The 21,733-nt window shown below is 51.8% G+C and overlaps 2 protein-coding genes and 1 gene segment (V, D, J or C); all 3 read left to right on the forward strand.

The window, feature by feature from the left end:
• The first annotated feature begins 4,137 nt into the window (after positions 1-4,137).
• On the forward strand, positions 4,138-5,968 carry LOC128933220 (uncharacterized). Its single transcript, XM_054270148.1, has 3 exons — positions 4,138-4,180; positions 4,594-4,978; positions 5,740-5,968. The coding sequence occupies exons 1-3, from the start codon at positions 4,138-4,140 to the stop codon at positions 5,966-5,968; spliced, it is 657 nt and encodes a 218-aa protein (XP_054126123.1).
• A 4,631-nt stretch (positions 5,969-10,599) lies between these two features.
• Positions 10,600-15,717, forward strand: LOC128933221 (T cell receptor beta variable 6-1-like). The segment is given in 3 exon segments: positions 10,600-10,642; positions 11,056-11,355; positions 15,491-15,717. Coding segments are annotated over 3 exon segments (570 nt in total).
• Positions 15,718-16,879: 1,162 nt separating this feature from the next.
• On the forward strand, positions 16,880-21,528 carry LOC128933222 (uncharacterized). Its single transcript, XM_054270150.1, has 4 exons — positions 16,880-16,922; positions 17,336-17,635; positions 18,547-18,644; positions 21,298-21,528. Exons 1-4 carry the CDS (start codon positions 16,880-16,882, stop codon positions 21,526-21,528), a joined length of 672 nt encoding a protein of 223 aa, XP_054126125.1.
• Positions 21,529-21,733: the final 205 nt, after the last annotated feature.

The following is a 21,733-nucleotide window of genomic DNA, read 5'->3' on the forward strand; positions in this document are numbered from 1 at the left end:
GTCCTGGTTTAGAGCAAATTTGGGAGAGAATCCCAAAAGGGGCTCCGGTAGGACAGTAAATTCAATCACCCCCTACCCCCAACCAGACTGGTAGAAAATACCTCCTTGGAGAAAATTGGAAAAACCTGTTTATTATACAATAAAACCTAAACAATATTACACAATAAAACCCCTTGCTGCTCCAAAAGTTATGACAAACTGAGAAAGTCCCCTCCCAGGGTTGCAGCTCAGCTCACTCAGTCTCTGATCAGTCCCTCAGGCGCTGGAAATGCCGCGGCCCAGGCCCGGCCCGGTGGGCCCAGGTGTGAGCTGCCGGTGCCCTGCTGGTGTTCAGGCCAGAGCAGCTTTGAACAGCTCCAGAGAAAGGGAAAAAACCCACAGGCCAGGGAACTGCTTTGCCTCAGCTAGCTAAACTAAGTAAAGACAAAAAAGACCTCGGTCCCACAGACAACACAGTCCAGAGCAGGAATGTGGAGGAGGGACAGCAGCGTCTAGGAAATAAAAACTGTGCGCTTCTCTCCCCCCTTCACTCTCTGCCACAAGTCTAAAAGGGGCAAAACTTATTATTCAGCATAATAGAACGAGATGTTTGGGGATAAAAGCATCATATAGTCAATGCAGGACACTGGCCCATCCCATGATTCTGTCCTGCATGACACACCCGTGCACAGCACAGGCCTGCTCAGGGCACTCCTGGTGGTTCCCACCCTGCACATTCCCATGCTAACATCCAAGCTTCCCAGAGCCTAAAGGCAGGGCCCCACACAGCAGCCATGCCTGTTCAACATCACTGACTCCTCAAATCCCGTGTCTTCTGCAAGGCTCCCCCTGCACGGCCCTGCCCTCTGCTCACCCCAGGGAACTGGAGACCCTTGGCATGGACACATCAGGCACAGCCTCCTCTCTGCTGGAGTGCTGCTGCTGCTGGAGGTGGTGTTGGCAGGATTTTGAGTTTCTACAAAGCAGCCCAATCTCTTTGCTTCTTTCTATAACTTCTTTTGAGGAATCTGGGGTTTTCCCAGAAGCTTCTCTAGGCAGCCTGGGGAAATGAATGCAATGGGACAAACTCAGAACTGCAGCAGAGGATTTGGGAGGAGCTGCAGGCATTGCTGCTCTCCTCTGCTGACAGGACACAGGGGAACATCTTCACTGCAAAGCCCTTCAGAGCCCTGGGCACTGCCATCACTCCATGTCCTGTATGGGCCAGCCTCACCCTGCTGTGCACACAGCCCAGCACGGATGGGCAGAGGCTCTGCCAGAGCTCTGTGCCCAAGCTCGGGGCACACAAACTACCAGTGTCCCTTCCTGCCTACAGGGATTTCCCACTGTCTTGGGCAGGGGAACAAGGCTGGGTGGACACAGAGAGCAGAGGACATGGTTTTCTGCAGCTTTGTCCATTGTGTCCTGGTGCTCTTTTGCAGACTGCTGCAATAAAGAGACAAGGATTATATCTGTTCTTCCCTGGCACAGAGAAGGTCAGGGTGTATCAGCGCATCCTGTGGGGCACACCCTTCTCCACAGAAATCTCTCTGAGATGAAGAGTGTCTCAAAGGATAATCCCAGTACAGAAGCAAAGGCAGCCTGTTCTCTCCTTGAGATCCCCCTCGGGAGTAAGAGAAGAACAGCTACAGAACTATTCTCTGCCAGGCTCCAAGAGACACCAGCTCTGCAGGTCAGCACCTTCTCCCATACCTGGACAACACATAAGGCCTGACTGGGAGAAGCAGAGATTCCACTTTGCAGCTTGCAGGGATGGGAATCTGTGAGTGTGAGGGAGGCTAGGGAGGAGACAAACAGCGGGATACAGACACACAAACATGCATTCCTGAGGTCTCCTTGTCTTCCCATCAATTTCTGCCCCTTTGTGCATTCCTGCGCACACACTCACGCTGCCCCACAGCCCCATCCTGCTCCGTGGTAGCTCTGAACTCTGGCACCTGCTGAAGTCCCCCCTACTCTTGCCCAGCCACGCTCGCACACAGCAGGAAGCCAGAGGAGCAGAGCACAAGCAGCTCATGACTGCCTGCAGGTGTCATTGCCCACCGTTCCTGGGCAGCCAAGAGCCTTGGTGACATTTCAGACTGCCGCTCCCTCCCCTGCCCACCCACAGAGAGACGCATCTCCTGCTCTGCACCTCTCCTCTTTCCACACCTCTGTGTCTGTGCTGGCACCAGGGGCAGGTGCCTGGAAGGAGGGGGCCTTTCTCCATGGATTTCCACCGGTTCCTTGTGGCCATGCTGCTCCCTGTGGGTGAGTGGGCATTCCCTTGGTCCTGATCAGCTGCACTGGAGCTGCTCTGCATCCTCAGCTCTGCTCCCAGTTGCTGGCACTGCCCCTTCCCAAGGATTCCAGGGCAGGGGTGGGCAATGCACCAGGTGAATTTTCCCACAACCTATTGAATCACAAAACTGTAGAGTAGCTAGAAATTTGTTTTTTCCTGCCCCATTTTAATATTTCTCTAGAGAGTACTAAAGTTATTATTTCTCAAAACACATTTGGTGTGGCATTTGAAGTTGGTTTGTTTGGGGTTTTTGGAACCTATGTGTCTCTTTCAGGTAAACTGGTGACTGTCCCATTGCTTTTTGATATCCTGGCGCCATTCCATGCCATGTGATACTTTAAGGAAGAGTATTATTGTCTTCAACGCATTTCACTCCCCACCTTTCATCTCCTGTCTCTCCAGGCTGGGCCCTTCAGCAATCACCAGATACAGTTGTCCGGCTGGGAGACACCATCACTCTGCAGTGTTCTGCATCAGGGAAAGATTTCATGTACCTGTCTTGGTACAAGTTACCCATGGAGAAGGATGCCACAATGCAGCTGGTTGTGTATTCAGTGGAAGGCAGCAAAGCAGATATTGAGAAGGAGTTCCAAAATCGCTTCCAGAGTAATGGGACTAGGAACAACCATTTAGCTGTGCAGATCCAGCATGCCCTACTCAATGACACAGGCACATATTTCTGTGCTGAACAAGATCCACAGTGAGTCAAAGGCTGGTGCAGCACAGCACAAACCTTTCCAGGCAAACAGGGATCTGCCTCCAGCACACACAGAGCCCTGTGTTTGACAGAGCCCAGTTTTCTTACTTGCCCCCCAGCTCATCAGGGAAAAATTGGTTTGGATCTCTGTCTGTCCATCTATCTGTCCATCTGTATTTCTTTGCTCTTCTATTCTTGCCCATCTCTGAATCATTTTCTCACTCTCAATTCTCCTTGTCCTCACTGTCTGACCTCCTTTATCTCCCATTCAGATTGTTTCTGACGTTGCTCTTTTCAAGTCATTCTGTCTGTCCCCCTGGCTTTTCTTCTCTGTCCTCTCATACCTAGTTCCTGCCTCTTTCCTATTCCCTTCCTCCTCCATCTCTCCTTCCTTACAATCAGTTACATCAATTCAAGGCTTGGGAAACAGCATGTGGAATAGTTCACACAGCACTTTCCCTCTCCACCACCTTTAAAGACAAGGCTCACAGTGCCTCAGCTCCCCACAGGTATTCACCTTCCTCTCCTGCCGCTCTCACTGCAGAGCCCATGAGAGCCCTCACAGCTCTGAGTGCTTGGGCTGCTGTGGTCTCTTTCAGGCTCCTGCCTCCCTCTCACAGGTGGCATTAGCTGTGATCACAGGGCTCATAGAGAAGAAGAGCTGTCACACAGCTGGCTGGGACATGGGGTGGCCAGGCAGGGACTGAACCAGCCATGACTGGGGAAGACTGGGAGAGTGCATGAGAAAATTCCAGGCACCTCTGGGTGGCCTTTATCCCTCATTCCTCCATCTCGCAAGGACTTCAGAGGCAGGAGGGGAGCAGCCATCATTCCTCTGCCTTGCACACACTCAGACTCCCCTGCAAGCCCAGCACAGTTCTGTCCTTCCAACCCCATCCTTCCCTCCACACCCACCCATGCCCAGCCTGTCCATTCCACCTGCTGCATCTCTGGAGGGTTCCTGCTATCCTGCAGAAACAGAGTTTGTGCTGACGCACAGTTTGTGTCATTGCCCAGGGTTCCCAGCCAGCCAATGCCTTCTGTCATTTCTTGGCCAGCCCCACCCCGAGATGTCTCACCCTCACTCACTGCTCCCTCTGCACAAACCTTTGGGCAGCTCCAAGAGGCAGCTTGCTGACAGGGCAGGGGCTCTCCAGCCATGGTTCCCTGCTGTTTCTTGGTGGCCATGCTGGCCCCTCTGGGTAAGTGAACTCAACCCAGCCCTGAGCACCTCCACTCATCCCGCTGCTGCTCTCCCAGCTGGGGAGCCACTTCCTGCCACTGCTGCATCCTGCACAGCTTTCTGCATGGAGGATCAGCAGGGAATGTGGGGGCAATGGGAATGCCTGAATCTTCTGCAATGGCCATCTATTTGTCATTCTTTGTGCAGCCTGTAGATGGTTCCTGGTTTTGGACTCAACCAGACCAGGAATGCACCTTGCCCATTGAGGAGAGATTGGAAATTCACCTGCAGATCAGAAGAGCTGTCCCATGCATGGACTGCTCCCTTGGCAGCCCAATCTCTTCTCACCCTTTCCCTACCAACTCACAGTGCCTAGTTGAGTTTCCTCTCAGTTTTTTCCTTTGCCTCACTGCTCCTACTTTTCTTTTCCAGTGTTAGCCCTGGAACAGTCTCCAGACATGGTAATCAAAGAAGGCGAATCCGTGAATCTGGAATGTTCCAACAAGAAATCTTCCAACAGATATATGTACTGGTACCTGCTGCCTTCAGAGAAGAATTCCAGTCTGACCCAGTTGGTTTATGCATATGAAGGTGCCAATGCAGTGGTGGAGAAGGGTTTTGAGAGCCATTTCAAGAGCAGCAAGATAAAAGGAGACAGTATCACCCTCTCAATAGAGCATGCCTTTCTCAATGACTCTGGTACATACTACTGTGCTGAGAGTGAACACAGTGGTGAGACTGCTGAGGGAGCTGAGCACAAACTTGTCCCTGCACAAACAGGACCTGCTTTCCACTTGTGGCTGCTGCACGAGGCAGGGTGATCACTTCTCTCTCATTTGCTGCTCTGCTTCCTGGCCTTGCCTTGCTCCTCTTCTCAGATGCTGACAGTTTGTTTGTCCATCATTGTCTCCTTGACATTCCAGGCCTCCCTTAACATGTAAGTCTTATTTGCACTACCCTTGCTTCTGTCACCACTTGTTCTGCTCTTTGTCTCCCTTCCCTAGCTTCTCCTTTCTGACTTCCATCTGCACTCCATTGTCATCCTCTTACTCATCTCCAGTCAACCCTGCACACACTTCTCACTGTCAAACGGAAGGAGGGCTTTTGTGGGAAGTTCTTGGTGCACCTGTGCATAAAGGCAAGGCCTGGCAGGTGTGGCAGTAACCAGCACCGTGTGGCAGCTGCCCACACGCTCCTCTGTTCCAGCACCTTGTCTGTGGTTGTTCTGTGGCCAAGGAATAGGAACAGCAGAGCACAAGCCTGTGCTTACTCTGGTAAAGGGTTCAGTGGATCCCTAAATCTTTCATGTAGAGTGGTGTCTGGGGCAGGATCCACCTGCCTTCCAGCAGTTTGTCCACATAAGACCATTCAGCTTTATGAAAAACATTCTAAAGATACTATATATGTTCACAAGATCTGCAGCTAATAGAGATTTCCAAGAGGTTACAGTGTTCTGTTCACCTGGGATTCTGGTGATGGTATAGAGGGTCTCCTCATGAACTTCACTGATAACATCAAATTAGGAGGAATTGCTGATAGCCCACAGTGCTGTGCAGACCTTCATATGGTCCTTGACAGGTGTGAGGAATGCGCAGAGAGAAGCATCCTGAAAATCAGCAAAGGCAAATGCAGGATTTTACATGAGTGGAAAAATAACCTGCTGTACCGGCACAGGCTGGGGGCTGACCTGCTGGGGAGCAGCTCTTCAGAGAAGGACCTGGAGGTCCTGTTGGACAAGAAGTTCCCCATGGTCCACCAATGTGTCCTGGTGGCCAAGAAGCCAGAGCTGTCCTGGGATGAGCGTTAGGAAAAGCATTGCCAGCAGGGCAAGGGAGGTGGATCCAGGTTATTCACTGTGAGGCCAAGCACAAGGACAAGAGGCCAAGGGCAGAAAACGATGCACAGGATGTTCCACATGAATCTAAGGTCAGAACTTTGCACTGTGATTGACTGTTTCCCTGGAATAAATTGCCCAAAGAAATTGTGGAGTCTATTGGGAGATATCCCAGAACCATCTGGACACAATTGTGTGCCACCTGCTCTGGGATGACTCTGCTTGAGCAGGGAGGTTGCAGCAGGGACCCCCTGAGGTCCCTTTTGAGAGGGTTTGTCCTGGTTTAGAGCAAATTTGGGAGAGAATCCCAAAAGGGGCTCCGGTAGGACAGTAAATTCAATCACCCCCTACCCCCAACCAGACCGGTAGAAAATACCTCCTTGGAGAAAATTGGAAAAACCCGTTTATTATACAATAAAACCTAAACAATATTACACAATAAAACCCCTTGCTGCTCCAAAAGTTATGACAAACTGAGAAAGTCCCCTCCCAGGGTTGCAGCTCAGCTCACTCAGTCTCTGATCAGTCCCTCAGGTGCTGGAAATGCCGCGGCCCAGGCCCGGCCCGGTGGGCCCAGGAGTGAGCTGCCGGTGCCCTGCTGGTGTTCAGGCCAGAGCAGGTTTGAACAGCTCCAGAGAAAGGGAAAAAACCCACAGGCCAGGGAACTGCTTTGCCTCAGCTAGCTAAACTAAGTAAAGACAAAAAAGACCTCGGTCCCACAGACAACAATGTCCAGAGCAGGAATGTGGAGGAGGGACAGCAGCGTCTAGGAAATAAAAACTGTGCGCTTCTCTCCCCCCTTCACTCTCTGCAACAAGTCTTAAAGGGGCAAAACTTATTATTCAGCAAAACAGAACGAGATGTTTGGGGATAAAAGCATCATATAGTCAATGCAGGACACTGGCCCATCCCATGATTCTGTCCTGCATGACACACCCGTGCACAGCACAGGCCTGCTCAGGGCACTCCAGGTGGTTCCCACTCTGCACATTCCCATGCTAACATCCAAGCTTCCCAGAGCCTAAAGGCAGGGCCCCACACAGCAGCCATGCCTGTTCAACATCACTGACTCCTCAAATCCTGTGTCTTCTGCAAGGCTCCCCATGCACTGCCCTGCCCTCTGCTCACCCCAGGGAACTGGAGACCCTTGGCATGGACACATCAGGCACAGCCTCCTCTCTGCTGGAGGGCTGCTGCTGCTGGAGGTGGTGTTGGCAGGATTTTGAGTTTCTACAAAGCAGCCCACTCTCTTTGCTTCTTTCTATAACTTCTTTTGAGGAATCTGGGGTCTTCCCAGAAGCTTCTCTAGGCAGCCTGGGGAAATGAATGCAATGGGACACACTCAGAACTGCAGCAGAGGATTTGGGAGGAGCTGCAGGCATTGCTGCTCTCCTCTGCTGACAGGACACAGGGGAACATGTTCAATGCAAAGCCCTTCAGAGCCCTGGGCACTGGCATCACTCCATGTCCTGTATGGGCCACCCTCACCCTGCTGTGCACACAGCCCAGCACGGATGGGCAGAGGCTCTGCCAGAGCTCTGTGCCCAAGCTCGGGGCACACAAACTACCAGTGTCCCTTCCTGCCTACAGGGATTTCCCAGTGCCTTGGGCAGGTGAGCAAGGCTGGGTGGACACAGAGAGCAGAGGACATGGTTTTCTCCAGCTTGGTCCACTTGTGTCCTGGTGCTCTTTTGCAGACTGCTGCAATAAAGAGACAAGGATTATAGCTGTTCTACTCTGGCACAGAGAAGGTCAGGGTGTATCAGCACATCCTGTAGGGCACACACTTCTCCTCCGAAATCTCTCTGAGATGAAGAGTGTCTCAAAGGATAATCCCAGTACAGAAGCAAAGGCAGCCTGTTCTTTCCTTGAGATACCCTTCTGGAGTTAGAGAAGAACAGCTACAGAAATATTCTCTGCCAGACTCCAAGACACACCAGCTCTGCAGGTCAGCACCTTCTCCTGTACCTGGACAACACGTCAGGCCTGACTGGGAGAAGCAGAGATTCCACTTTGCAGCTTGCAGGGATGGGAATCTGTGAGTGTGAGGGAGGCTAGGGAGGAGACAAACAGCGGGACACAGACACACAAACATGCATTCCTGAGGTCTCCTTGTCTTCCCATCAATTTCTGCCCCTTTGTGCATTCCTGCGCACACACTCACGCTGCCCCACAGCCCCATCCTGCTCCGTGGTAGCTCTGAACTCTGGCACCTACTGAAGTCCCCCCTACTCTTGCCCAGCCACGCTCGCACACAGCAGGAAGCCAGAGGAGCAGAGCACAAGCAGCTCATGACTGCCTGCAGGTGTCATTGCCCACCGTTCCTGGGCAGCCAAGAGCCTTGGTGACATTTCAGACTGCCGCTCCCTCCCCTGCCCACCCACAGAGAGACGCATCTCCTGCTCTGCACCTCTCCTCTTTCCACACCTCTGTGTCTGTGCTGGCACCAGGGGCAGGTGCCTGGAAGGAGGGGGCCTTTCTCCATGGATTTCCACCGGCTCCTTGTGGCCATGCTGCTCCCTGTGGGTGAGTGGGCATTCCCTTGGTCCTGATCAGCTGCACTGGAGCTGCTGCTGCATCCTCAGCTCTGCTCCCAGTTTCTGACACTGCCCCTTCCCAAGGATTCCAGGGCAGGGGTGGGCAATGCACCAGGTGAACCTTTTCACCACATATTTAAGCAGGTAACCCTGCAGAGCTACATTTTTTTTCCTGCCTAATTTTAATATTAGAGTTGAGAGTACCAAAATTCTTATTTCTCAAAACAGATTTACTGTTATATTTGAAGTTGGTTTGTTTGGGATTTTTGGAACTGATGTGTCTTTTTCAGAGAAGCTGGGCACACTCCCATTGCTTTCTGATATCCTGGTGCCATTCCATTCCATGAGAAAATTTAAGGATGCATATTAATATCTTGAATGCATTTCAATCGCCACCTTTCATCTCCTGTCTCTCCAGGCTGGGCCCTTCAGCAATCACCAGATACAGTTGTCCGGCTGGGAGACACCATCACTCTGCAATGTTCTGCACCAGGGAAAACTTTTGTAAACATGTACTGGTACAAGTTACCCATGGAGAAGGATGCCACAATGCAGCTGGTTGTGTATTCAGTGGAAGGTGGAAAAGCAGATATTGAGAAGGAATTCCAAAATCGCTTCCAGAGTAATGGGACCATGAACAACCATTTAGCTGTGCAGATCCAGCATGCCCTACTCAATGACACAGGCACATATTTCTGTGCTGAACAAGATCCACAGTGAGTCAAAGGCTGGTGCAGCACAGCACAAAGCTTTCCAGGCAATCAGGGATCTGCCACCAGCACACACTGAGCCCTGTGCTTGAGAGGACTCCATTTTCTTACTTGCCCCACAGCTCTTCAGGTAAAACACGGTATGACAGTCTGTCTGTCTATCTGTCCATCTATCTGTTCATCGGTCTGTTTTTACCTTGGTCTCTAGCTGCTTTTCTATTCTTTCCCATCCCTGAATCGCCTTCTCACTCTCAATTCTTCTTGTCCTCACTGTCTCCACTCCTTTCTCTGCCATTCAGATTGTTTCCCACTTTGCTCTTTTCATGTCTTTTAGTGTGTTTCCCGGAATTTTCCTCTCTGTCCTCTCATACCTAGTCCCATCCTATTTCCTGTTGCCTTCCTCTTCCATCTCTCCTTCCTTTCAATTTGTTACACCAATTCAAGGTGTGGGAAGCAGGATGTGGAACAGTTCACACAGCACTTTCCCTGTCCACCACCTGGAAAGACAAGGCTCACTGGTCCTTGGCCCCAGTGGTCTCCAGGGATTCCACACACAGCCCATGTTACACCCCTATCCTGTGACCTGAACAATCTGATGTCGGAGAATTGTCCCTGCCCACAGCAGGAGGCTGCCCAGGTGAACCATGGCACATCCCTGGTGACCAGGAGAAGAACCAGGAGGGAGAAGTCCAAGTGCAGTTTTCAGCAGGGCTTGTTGGTGTCTTTGAGCATCTTGTCTGGCCCATCCACTCCATCTCCTGCTGCTTGCTGAAAGTCACGAGGGCTGCCCTGACTGGCTTATTCCTCTTTATCTCCAGTTTAAAAAGAGGGCAAGGGCCCAGGGGAATCCTCACCTAAATGCTCATAATGCATCAAGAACAGCTGCTGGGAATTCCTTGCTGGAGTGTGAAGCACAGGCTTGGTCAGGTGAGCTGCAGCTCCTGCCATAGCTGTGGGGACATGGAGATGCTGTCTGGTGCTCAGGTCCTTGTGGTTAAAGCCCAGTCAGCTGCTGGGTGTTACAGGCACTCCGTCACTACCCCCTTGCCCTGGTGGGATGGAAAAAGGGCAGAACTGACAGGTTGAGATCCCCATCCTTCCCTCCACATCCACCCATGCCCAGACTGCCCCTTTCACCTGCTGCATCTCTGGAGGGTTCCTGCTATCCTGCAGAAACAGAGTTTGTGCTGACGCACAGTCTCTGTCATTGCCCAGGGTTCCCAGCCAGCCAATGCCTTCTGTCATTTCTTGGCCAGCCCCACCCCGAGATGTCTCACCCTCACTCACTGCTCCCTCTGCACAAACCTTTGGGCAGCTCCAAGAGGCAGCTTGCTGACAGGGCAGGGGCTCTCCAGCCATGGTTCCCTGCTGTTTCTTGGTGGCCATGCTGGCCCCTCTGGGTAAGTGAACTCAACCCAGCCCTGAGCACCTCCACTCATCCCGCTGCTGCTCTCCCAGCTGGGGAGCCACTTCCTGCCACTGCTGCATCCTGCACAGCTTTCTGCATGGAGGATCAGCAGGGAATGTGGGGGCAATGGGAATGCCTGAATCTTCTGCAATGGCCATCTATTTGTCATTCTTTGTGCAGCCTGTAGATGGTTCCTGGTTTTGGACTCAACCAGACCAGGAATGCACCTTGCCCATTGAGGAGAGATTGGAAATTCACCTGCAGTTCTGAAGAGCTGTCCCATGCATGGACTGCTCCCTTGGCAGCCCAATCTCTTCTCACCCTTTCCCTACCAACTCACAGTGCCTAGTTGAGTTTCCTCTCTGTTTTTTCCTTTGCCTCACTGCTCCTACTTTTCTTTTCCAGTGTTAGCTCTGCAACAGTCTCCAGACATGGTACTCAAAGAAGGTGAATCCGTGAATCTGGAATGTTCCAACAAGAAATCTTCCAACAGATATATGTACTGGTACCTGCTGCCTTCAGAGAAGAATTCCAGTCTGACCCAGTTGGTTTATGCAGCTGAAGGTGCCAATGCAGTGGTGGAGAAGGGTTTTGAGAGCCATTTCAAGAGCAGCAAGATAAAAGGAGACAGTATCACCCTCTCAATAGAGCATGCCTTTCTCAATGACTCTGGTACATACTACTGTGCTGAGAGTGAACACAGTGGTGAGACTGCTGAGGGAGCTGAGCACAAACTTGTCCCTGCACAAACAGGACCTGCTTTCCACTTGTGGCTGCTGCACGAGGCAGGGTGATCACTTCTCTCTCATTTGCTGCTCTGCTTCCTGGCCATGCCTTGCTCCTCTTCTCAGATGCTGACAGTTTATTTGTCCATCATTGTCTCCTTGACATTCCAGGCCTCCCTTAACATGTAAGTCTTATTTGCACTACACTTGCTTCTGTCACCACTTCTTCTGCTCTTTGTCTCCCTTCCCTAGCTTCTCCTTTCTGACTTCAATCTGCACTCCATTGTCATCCTCTTACTCATCTCCAGTCAAACCTGCTCACACTTCTCACTGTCAAACGGAAGGGGTGTTTGTGGGGGAAGTTCTTGCTGCACCTGTGCATGAAGGCAAGGCCTGGTAGGTATGGCAGTAGCCAGCACCATGTGGCAGCTGCCCACACGCTCCTCTGTTCCAGCACCTTGTCTGTGGTTGTTCTGTGGCCAAGGAATAGGAACAGCAGAGCACAAGCCTGTGCTTACTCTGGTAAAGGGTTCAGTGGATCCCTAAATCTTTCATGTAGAGTGGTGTCTGGGGCAGGATCCACCTGCCTTCCAGCAGTTTGTCCACATAAGACCATTCAGCTTTATGAAAAACATTCTAAAGATACTATATATATGTTCGCAAGATCTGCAGCTAATAGAGATTTCCAAGAGGTTACAGTGTTCTGTTCACCTGGGATTCTGGTGATGGTATAGAGGGTCTCCTCATGAACTTCACTGATAACACCAAATTAGGAGGAATTGCTGATAGCCCACAGTGCTGTGCAGACCTTCATATGGTCCTTGACAGGTGTGAGGAATGCGCAGAGAGGAGCATCCTGAAAATCAGCAAAGGCAAATGCAGGATTTTACATGAGTGGAAAAATAACCTGCTGTACCGGCACAGGCTGGGGGCTGACCTGCTGGGGAGCAGCACTGCAGAAAAGGACCTGGGGGTCCTGTTGGACAAGAAGTTCCCCATGGTCCACCAATGTGTCCTGGTGGCCAAGAAGCCAGAGCTGTCCTGGGATGAGCGTTAGGAAAAGCATTGCCAGCAGGGCAAGGGAGGTGGATCCAGGTTATTCACTGTGGTGCCAAGCACAAGGACAAGAGGCCAAGGGCAGAAAATGATGCACAGGATGTTCCACATGAATCTAAGGTCAGAACTTTGCACTGTGATTTACTGTTTCCCTGGAATAGATTGCCCAAAGAAATTGTGGAGTCTATTGGGAGATATCCCAGAACCATCTGGACACAATTGTGTGCCACCTGCTCTGGGATGACTCTGCTTGAGCAGGGAGGTTGCAGCAGGGACCCCCTGAGGTCCCTTTTGAGAGGGTTTGTCCTGGTTTAGAGCAAATTTGGGAGAGAATCCCAAAAGGGGCTCCGGTAGGACAGTAAATTCAATCACCCCCTACCCCCAACCAGACCGGTAGAAAATACCTCCTTGGAGAAAATTGGAAAAACCTGTTTATTATACAATAAAACCTAAACAATATTACACAATAAAACCCCTTGCTGCTCCAAAAGTTATGACAAACTGAGAAAGTCCCCTCCCAGGGTTGCAGCTCAGCTCACTCAGTCTCTGATCAGTCCCTCAGGCGCTGGAAATGCCGCGGCCCAGGCCTGGCCCGGTGGGCCTCAGGTGTGAGCTGCCGGTGCCCTGCTGGTGTTCAGGCCCGAGCAGGTTTGAACAGCTCCAGAGAAAGGGAAAAAGCCCACAGGCCAGGGAACTGCTTTGCCTCAGCTAGCTAAACTAACTAAAGACAAAAAAGACCTCGGTCCCACAGACAACACAGTCCAGAGCAGGAATGTGGAGGAGTGACAGCAGCGTCTAGGAAATAAAAACTGTGCGCTTCTCTCCCCCCTTCACTCTCTGCAACAAGTCTTAAAGGGGCAAAACTTATTATTCAGCAAAACAGAACGAGATGTTTGGGGATAAAAGCATCATATAGTCAATGCAGGACACTGGCCCATCCCATGATTCTGTCCTGCATGACACACCCGTGCACAGCACAGGCCTGCTCAGGGCACTCCTGGTGGTTCCCACCCTGCACATTCCCATGCTAACATCCAAGCTTCCCAGAGCCTAAAGGCAGGGCCCCACACAGCAGCCATGCCTGTTCAACATCACTGACTCCTCAAATCCTGTGTCTTCTGCAAGGCTCCCCATGCACTGCCCTGCCCTCTGCTCACCCCAGGGAACTGGAGACCCTTGGCATGGACACATCAGGCACAGCCTCCTCTCTGCTGGAGGGCTGCTGCTGCTGGAGGTGGTGTTGGCAGGATTTTGAGTTTCTACAAAGCAGCCCAATCTCTTTGCTTCTTTCTATAACTTCTTTTGAGGAATCTGGGGTCTTCCCAGAAGCTTCTCTAGGCAGCCTGGGGAAATGAATGCAATGGGACACACTCAGAACTGCAGCAGAGGATTTGGGAGGAGCTGCAGGCATTGCTGCTCTCCTCTGCTGACAGGACACAGGGGAACATCTTCACTGCAAAGCCCTTCAGAGCCCTGGGCACTGCCATCACTCCATGTCCTGTATGGGCCAGCCTCACCCTGCTGTGCACACAGCCCAGCACGGATGGGCAGAGGCTCTGCCAGAGCTCTGTGCCCAAGCTCGGGGCACACAAACTACCAGTGTCCCTTCCTGCCTACAGGGATTTCCCAGTGCCTTGGGCAGGTGAGCAAGGCTGGGTGGACACAGAGAGCAGAGGACATTGTTTTCTCCAGCTTGGTCCATTTGCGTCCTGGTGCTCTTTTGCAGACTGCTGCAATAAAGAGACAAGGATTATAGCTGCTCTTCTCCTGCACAGAGAAGGTCAGGATGCACACATTCTGTGGGGCACACCCTTCTCCTCCGAAATCTCTCTGAGATGAAGAGTGTCTCAAAGGATAATCCCAGTAGAGAAGCAAAGGCAGCCTGTTCTCTCCTGGAGATCCCCCTCTGGAGTTAGAGAAGAACATCTACAGAACTATTCTCTGCCAGGCTCCAAGAGACACCAGCTCTGCAGGTCAGCACCTTCTCCCGTACCTGGACAACACGTCAGGCCTGACTGGGAGAAGCAGAGATTCCACTTTGCAGCTTGCAGGGATGGGAATCTGTGAGTGTGAGGGAGGCTCGGGAGGAGACAAACAGCGGGATACAGACACACAAACATGCATTCCTGAGGTCTCCTTGTCTTCCCATCAATTTCTGCCCCTTTGTGCATTCCTGCGCACACACTCACGCTGCCCCACAGCCCCATCCTGCTCCGTGGTAGCTCTGAACTCTGGCACCTACTGAAGTCCCCCCTACTCTTGCCCAGCCACGCTCGCAAACAGCAGGAAGCCAGAGGAGCAGAGCACAAGCAGCTCATGACTGCCTACAGGTGTCATTGCCCACCGTTCCTGGGCAGCCAAGAGCCTTGGTGACATTTCAGACTGCCGCTCCCTCCCCTGCCCACCCACAGAGAGACGCATCTCCTGCTCTGCACCTCTCCTCTTTCCACACCTCTGTGTCTGTGCTGGCACCAGGGGCAGGTGCCTGGAAGGAGGGGGCCTTTCTCCATGGATTTCCACCGGTTCCTTGTGGCCATGCTGCTCCCTGTGGGTGAGTGGGCATTCCCTTGGCCCTGATCAGCTGCACTGGAGCTGCTGCTGCATCCTCAGCTCTGCTCCCAGTTGCTGGCACTGCCCCTTCCCAAGGATTCCAGGGCAGGGGTGGGCAATGAACCAGGTGAATTTTCCCACAACCTATTGAATCACAAAACTGTAGAATAGCTAGAAATTTGCTTTTTCCTGCCCCATTTTAATATTTTTCTAGAGAGTACTTAAGTTATTATTTCTCAAAACACATTTGGTGTGGCATTTGAAGTTGGTTTGTTTGGGGTTTTTGGAACCTATGTGTCTCTTTTAGGTCAACTGGTGACTGTCCCATTGGTTTTTGATATCCGGCGCCATTCCATGCCATGTGGTACTTTAAGGAAGTGTATTATTTTCTTCAATGCATTTCACTTCCCACCATTCATCTCGTGTCTCTCCAGGCTGGGCCCTTCAGCAATCACTAGATACAGTTGTCCGGGTGGGAGAAACCATCACTCTGGAATGTTCTGCATCAGGGAAAACTTTTGTAAACATGTACTGGTACAAGTTACCCATGGAGAAGGATGCCACAATGCAGCTGGTTGTGTACTCAGTGGAAGGTGGCAAAGCAGATATTGAGAAGGAATTCCAAAATCGCTTCCAGAGTAATGGGACCAGGAACAACCATTTAGCTGTGCAGATCCAGCATGCCCTACTCAATGACACAGGCACATATTTCTGTGCTGAACAAGATCCACAGTGAGTCAAAGGTTGGTGCAGCATAGCACAAACCTTTCCAGGCAATCAGGGATCTGCCACCAGCAAACACTGAGCCCTGTGTTTGACAGTGCCCCATTTTCTTACTTGCCCCCCAGCTCATCAGGAAAAAAAAGTTTGGATCTCTGGCTGTCCATCTGGCCATCTGTGTCTTTTTCCTGGTCTCTAACTGCTATTCTTTTCTTTCCCAACTCTGTATCACCTTCTGACTCTGGATTCTTCTTTTCCTCACTGTCATCACTCATTTCTCTTCCATTTAAAAACTGCTTCTCACTTTCTTCTTTTCATGTCTTTCTCTGTATTCCTCGGAACTTCCCTTTCTGTCCTCTCATACCTAGTCCCTTCCTCGTTCCTCTTCCCTTCCTCCTCCATCTCTCCTTCCTTACAATCAGTTACATCAATTCAAGGCTTGGGAAACAGCATGTGGAATAGTTCACACAGCACTTTCCCTCTCCACCAGCTGGAAAGACAAGGCTCACATGCCTCAGCTCCCCACAGGTATTCACCTTCCTCTCCTGCCGCTCTCACTGCAGAGCCCATGAGTGCCCTCACAGCTCTGAGTGCTTGGGCTGCTGTGGTCTCTTTCAGGCTCCTGCCTCCCTCTCACAGGTGGCATTTGCTGTGCTCACAGGGCTCATAGAGAAGAAGAGCTGTCACACAGCTGGCTGGGACATGGGGTGGCCAGGCAGGGACTGAACCAGCCATGACTGGGGAAGACTGGGAGAGTGCATGAGAAAATTCCAGGCACCTCTGGGTGGCCTTTATCCCTCATTCCTCCATCTCGCAAGGACTTCAGAGGCAGGAGGGGAGCAGCCATCATTCCTCTGCCTTGCACACACTCAGACTCCCCTGCAAGCTCAGCACAGTTCTGTCCTTCCAACCCCATCCTTCCCACCACACTCACCCACGCCCAGCCTGTCCATTCCACCTGCTGCATCTCTGGAGGGTTCCTGCTATCCCGCAGAAACAGAGTTTGTGCTGACGCACAGTCTCTGTCATTGCCCAGGGTTCCCAGCCAGCCAATGCCTTCTGTCATTTCTTGGCCAGCCCCACCCCGAGATGTCTCACCCTCACTCACTGCTCCCTCTGCACAAACCTTTGGGCAGCTCCAAGAGGCAGCTTGCTGACAGGGCAGGGGCTCTCCCGCCATGGTTCCCTGCTGTTTCTTGGTGGCCATGCTGGCCCCTCTGGGTAAGTGAACTCAACCCAGCCCTGAGCACCTCCACTCATCCCGCTGCTGCTCTCCCAGCTGGGGAGCCACTTCCTGCCACTGCTGCATCCTGCACAGCTTTCTGCATGGAGGACCAGCAGGGAATGTGGGGGCAATGGGAATGCCTGAATCTTCTGCAATGGCCATCTATTTGTCATTCTTTGTGCAGCCAGTAGATGGTTCCTGGATTTTGGACACAAACAGCCCAGGAATGCACGTTGCCTATTGAGGAGAGATTGGAAATTCACCTGCAGATCAGAAGAGCTGTCCCATGCCTGGAACTGCTTCCTTGGCTCTCAATCCCTTCTCACCCTTTCCCTACCAACTCACAGTGCCAAGTTCCAATTATTCCCATTTTTTCGTCTTCCTCACTGCTCCTACTTTTCCTTTCCAGTATTAGCCCTGGAACAGTCTCCAGACATGGTGATCAAAGAAGGCGAATCCGTGAATCTGGAATGCTCTGAGAAGAAATCCTCCAACACAGCTATGTACTGGTTCATGCTGCCTTCAGAGAAGAATTCCAGTCTGACCCAGTTGGTTTATGCAGCTGAAGGTGCCAATGCAGTGGTGGAGAAGGGTTTTGAGAGCCATTTCAAGAGCAGCAAGATAAAAGGAGACAGTATCACCCTCTCAATAGAACATGCCTTTCTCAATGACTCTGGCACATACTACTGTGCTGAGAGTGATCACAGTGGTGAGACTGCTGAGGGAGCTGAGCACAAACTTGTCCCTGCACAAACAGGACCTGCTTTCCACTTGTGGCTGCTGCACGAGGCAGGGAGATCACTTCTCATTTTCTGCTCTGCTTCCTGGCCTTGCCTTCCTCCTCTTCTCAGATGCTGACAGTTTATTTCTCCAGCCTTCTCTCCTTGCTACTCCAGGCCTCCCTCGGCATTTAACTCTTATTTACAGTACACTTGCTTCTGTCAGCCCTTCTTCTTCTCTCTGTCTCCCGTCCCTAGCTTCTCCTTTCTGGCTTCAATCTGCACTCCACTGGCTTCCTCTTACTTATCTCCAGTCAACCCTGCTCACACTTCTCACTGTGAAATGGAAGGAGGGCTTTTGTGGGTAGTTCTTGGTGCACCTGTGCATGAAGGCAAGGCCTGGCAGGTGTGGCAGTAGCCAGTACCGTGTGGCAGCTGCCCACACGCTCCTCTGTTGCAGCGCCTTGTCTGTGGTTGTTCTGTGGCCAAGGAATAGGAACAGCAGAGCACAAGCCTGTGCTTACTCTGGTAAAGTGCTCAGTGGATCCCTAAGTCCTCCATGCAGAATGGTGTCTGGGGCAGGATCCACCTGCCTTCCTGCCCTTCATCCACATACAGTTTATCTTCAGCAAATAGAGGAAAAAAATTACAGGTTACGTTAGCAAGCCAAGCAGATAAAAGGAATCTCTCACAGGTTTCAGTGATCTATACATCAGTGACTCAGATGAAGGGTAGAGAGTGTCCTTATCAAGTTCCCTGATAACACCAAGTGTGGAGGAGTTTCTGATACCTGAGAACGCCGTGCAGCTGTTCAGATGGACCTTGACAGCTTGGAGGGATGGGCAGAGGGGGATATTCTGGAATTCATGAAAAGCAAATGCAGGATTTTATCTGTGTGTAGGTAAATACCTTATGAACCAGCACAGGCTTGGGGCTGATCTGATAGTGAACAGCTCTTTAGAGAAGGACCTGGGGTTCCTGCTGGACAAGAAGCTCTCTGTGAGCCAGCAATCTTTTCCTGGTGGCCATGAAGTCAGTGTTGTCCTGGGATGCATTAGGAAGAGCAATGCCAGCAGGGGGAAGGAGGTGAGGCTGCACTCAGCCCTGGTGAGGCACATTTGCAGTGCTGTGTCCTGTTCTGGGCTCTTCGGTGCAAAAGAGACATGGAGCTCCTGGAGAATGTCCAGGACAGGAGATGAAAGGAGTTTAGTAAAATGGGGCATCACTTCGGAGAAGAAAGGCAGAGGGAGCTGGGCATCTTGTGCCTTGAGAAGAAACAACTAAGTGGCCACCTCATCAATGTCTACAAGTATTTGTAGGAAGGGTTCCTAGAGGTGGATCCAGGTTCTTCACTGCGTTGCCAAGCACGAGGAGAAGAGGCCAAGGGCAGAAAATTATGCACTGGGAGTTCCACCTGAATCTGCGATAAGAACTCTCCACATTTGAAGACAGTTCAATGCAGTAGATTGCCAAAAGGTGTTGCGGAGCCTTTCTCTCTGCAGATATCCCAGAACCATCTGGATACAGCTGTGTGCCATGTGCTCTGGGATGACTCTGCTGGAGCAGGGAGGTTGGAGCAGGGACCCCCTGAGGTCCCTTCTTGGCTGGCCCATCCCATGATTCTGTCCTGCATGACACACACCCGTGCACAGCACAGGCCTGCTCAGGGCACTCCTGGTGGTTCCCACCCTGCACATTCCCATGCTAACATCCAAACACAGGGCCCCGCACGGCAGCCATGCCTGTTCAACATCACTGACTCCTCAAATCCCGTGTCTTCTGCAAGGCTCCCCCTGCACGGCCCTGCCCTCTGCTCACCCCAGGGAACTGGAGACCCTTGGCATGGACACATCAGGCACAGCCTCCTCTCTGCTGGAGTGCTGCTGCTGCTGGTGGTGGTGCTGGCAGGATTTGGGGTTCCTACAAAGCAGCCCAATCTCTTTGCTTCTTTCTGCAACTACTGTAGAGGAATCTGGGGCCTTCCCAGAATCTTCTCTAGGCAGCCTGGGGAAATGAATGCAATGGGACACACTCAGAACTGCAGCAGAGGATTTGGGAGGAGCTGCAGGCATTGCTGCTCTCCTCTGCTGACAGGACACAGGGGAACATCTTCACTGCAAAGCCCTTCAGAGCCCTGGGCACTGCCATCACTCCATGTCCTGTATGGGCCAGCCTCACCCTGCTGTGCACACAGCCCAGCACGGATGGGCAGAGGCTCAGCCAGAGTTCTCTGCCCAAGCTCAGGGCACACAAACTACGAGTGTCCCTTCCTGCCTACAGGGATTTCCCAGTGCCTTGGGCAGGTGAGCAAGGCTGGGTGGACACAGAGAGCAGAGGACATGGTTTTCTCCAGCTTTGTCCACTTGTGTCCTGGTGCTCTTTTGCAGACTGCTGCAATAAAGAGACAAGGATTATATCTGTTCTTCCCTGGCACAGAGAAGGTCAGGGTGTATCAGCGCATCCTGTGGGGCACACCCTTCTCCTCAGAAATCTCTCTGAGATGAAGAGTGTCTCAAAGGATAATCTCAGAGCAGAAGCAAAGGCAGCCTGTTCTCTCCTGGAGATCCCCCTCTGGAGTTAGAGAAGAACAGCTACAGAACTATTCTCTGCCAGGCTCCAAGAGACACCAGCTCTGCAGGTCAGCACCTTCTCCCGTACCTGGACAACACGTCAGGCCTGACTGGGAGAAGCAGAGATTCCACTTTGCAGCTTGCAGGGATGGGAATCTGTGAGTGTGAGGGAGGCTAAAGAAGAGACAAACAGTGGGACACAGACACACAAACATGCATTCCTGAGGTCTCCTTGTCTTCCCATCAATTTCTGCCCCTTTGTGCATTCCTGCGCACACACTCACGCTGCCCCACAGCCCCATCGTGCTCCGTGGTAGCTCTGAACTCTGGCACCTGCTGAAGTCCCCCCTACTCTTGCCCAGCCACGCTCGCACACAGCAGGAAGCCAGAGGAGCAGAGCACAAGCAGCTCATGACTGCCTGCAGGTGTCATTGCCCACCATTCCTGGGCAGCCAAGAGCCTTGGTGACATTTCAGACTGTCGCTCCCTCCCCTGCCCACCCACAGAGAGACGCATCTCCTGCTCTGCACCTCTCCTCTTTCCACACCTCTGTGTCTGTGCTGGCACCAGGGGCAGGTGCCTGGAAGGAGGGGGCCTTTCTCCATGGATTTCCACCGGCTCCTTGTGGCCATGCTGCTCCCTGTGGGTGAGTGGGCATTCCCTTTGTGCTGATCAGCTGCAGTGGAGCTGCTGCTGCATCCTCAGCTCTGCTCCCAGTTGCTGACACTGCCCCTTCTCAAGGATTGCAGGGCAGGGTGGGGCAATGAACCAGGTGAGCCTTTGCACCAGCTATTGAATCAGGAAACTCTGTGAAATTGAAAACCTGTTTTTTCCTGCCCTATTTTAATACTACATTTGAGAGTAGCAAAGTCATTATTTCTCAAAAGAGATTCACTGTTGTGATTTAAATTGGTTTGTTTGGGGATTTTTTTATCCTATCTGCCTTTTTCAAAGAAGTAGGGCACTGGCCCATTGCTGTCTGATATCCTGGTGCCATTGCATACCATGGCATATTTTAAGGATGTGCACTTTTGTCTTCTCAATGCATTTCACTCCCCACCATTCATCTCGTGTCTCTCCAGGCTGGGCCCTTCAGCAGTCACCAGATACAGTTGTCCGGCTGGGAGACACGGTCGCTCTGCAATGTTCTGCATCAGGGCAACATAGTCAAGACCATGTACTGGTACAAATTACCCATGGAGAAGGATGCCAGAATGCTGCTGGTTGTGTACTCAGTGGAACGTGGCAAAGCAGATATGGAGAAGGAATTCCAAAATCGCTTCCAGAGTAACGGGACTAGGAACAACCGTTAAGCTGTGCAGATCCAGCATGCCCTACTCAATGACACAGGCACATATTTCTGTGCTGAACAAGATCCACAGTGAGTCAAAGGCTGGTGCAGCACAGCACAAACCTTTCCAGGCAATCAGGGATCTGCCACCAGCACACACTGAGCCCTGTTTGAGTAAACTCCTTTTTTATTTGCCGCCCAGCTCTTCAGAAAAACACAATATAACT

This window comes from Melozone crissalis, unplaced genomic scaffold (assembly GCF_028551555.1).
Source record: "Melozone crissalis strain CALT ecotype California unplaced genomic scaffold, PUWL_Pcris_2 ptg000008l_1, whole genome shotgun sequence".
In the NCBI taxonomy this organism is placed as follows: Eukaryota; Metazoa; Chordata; class Aves; order Passeriformes; family Passerellidae; genus Melozone; species Melozone crissalis.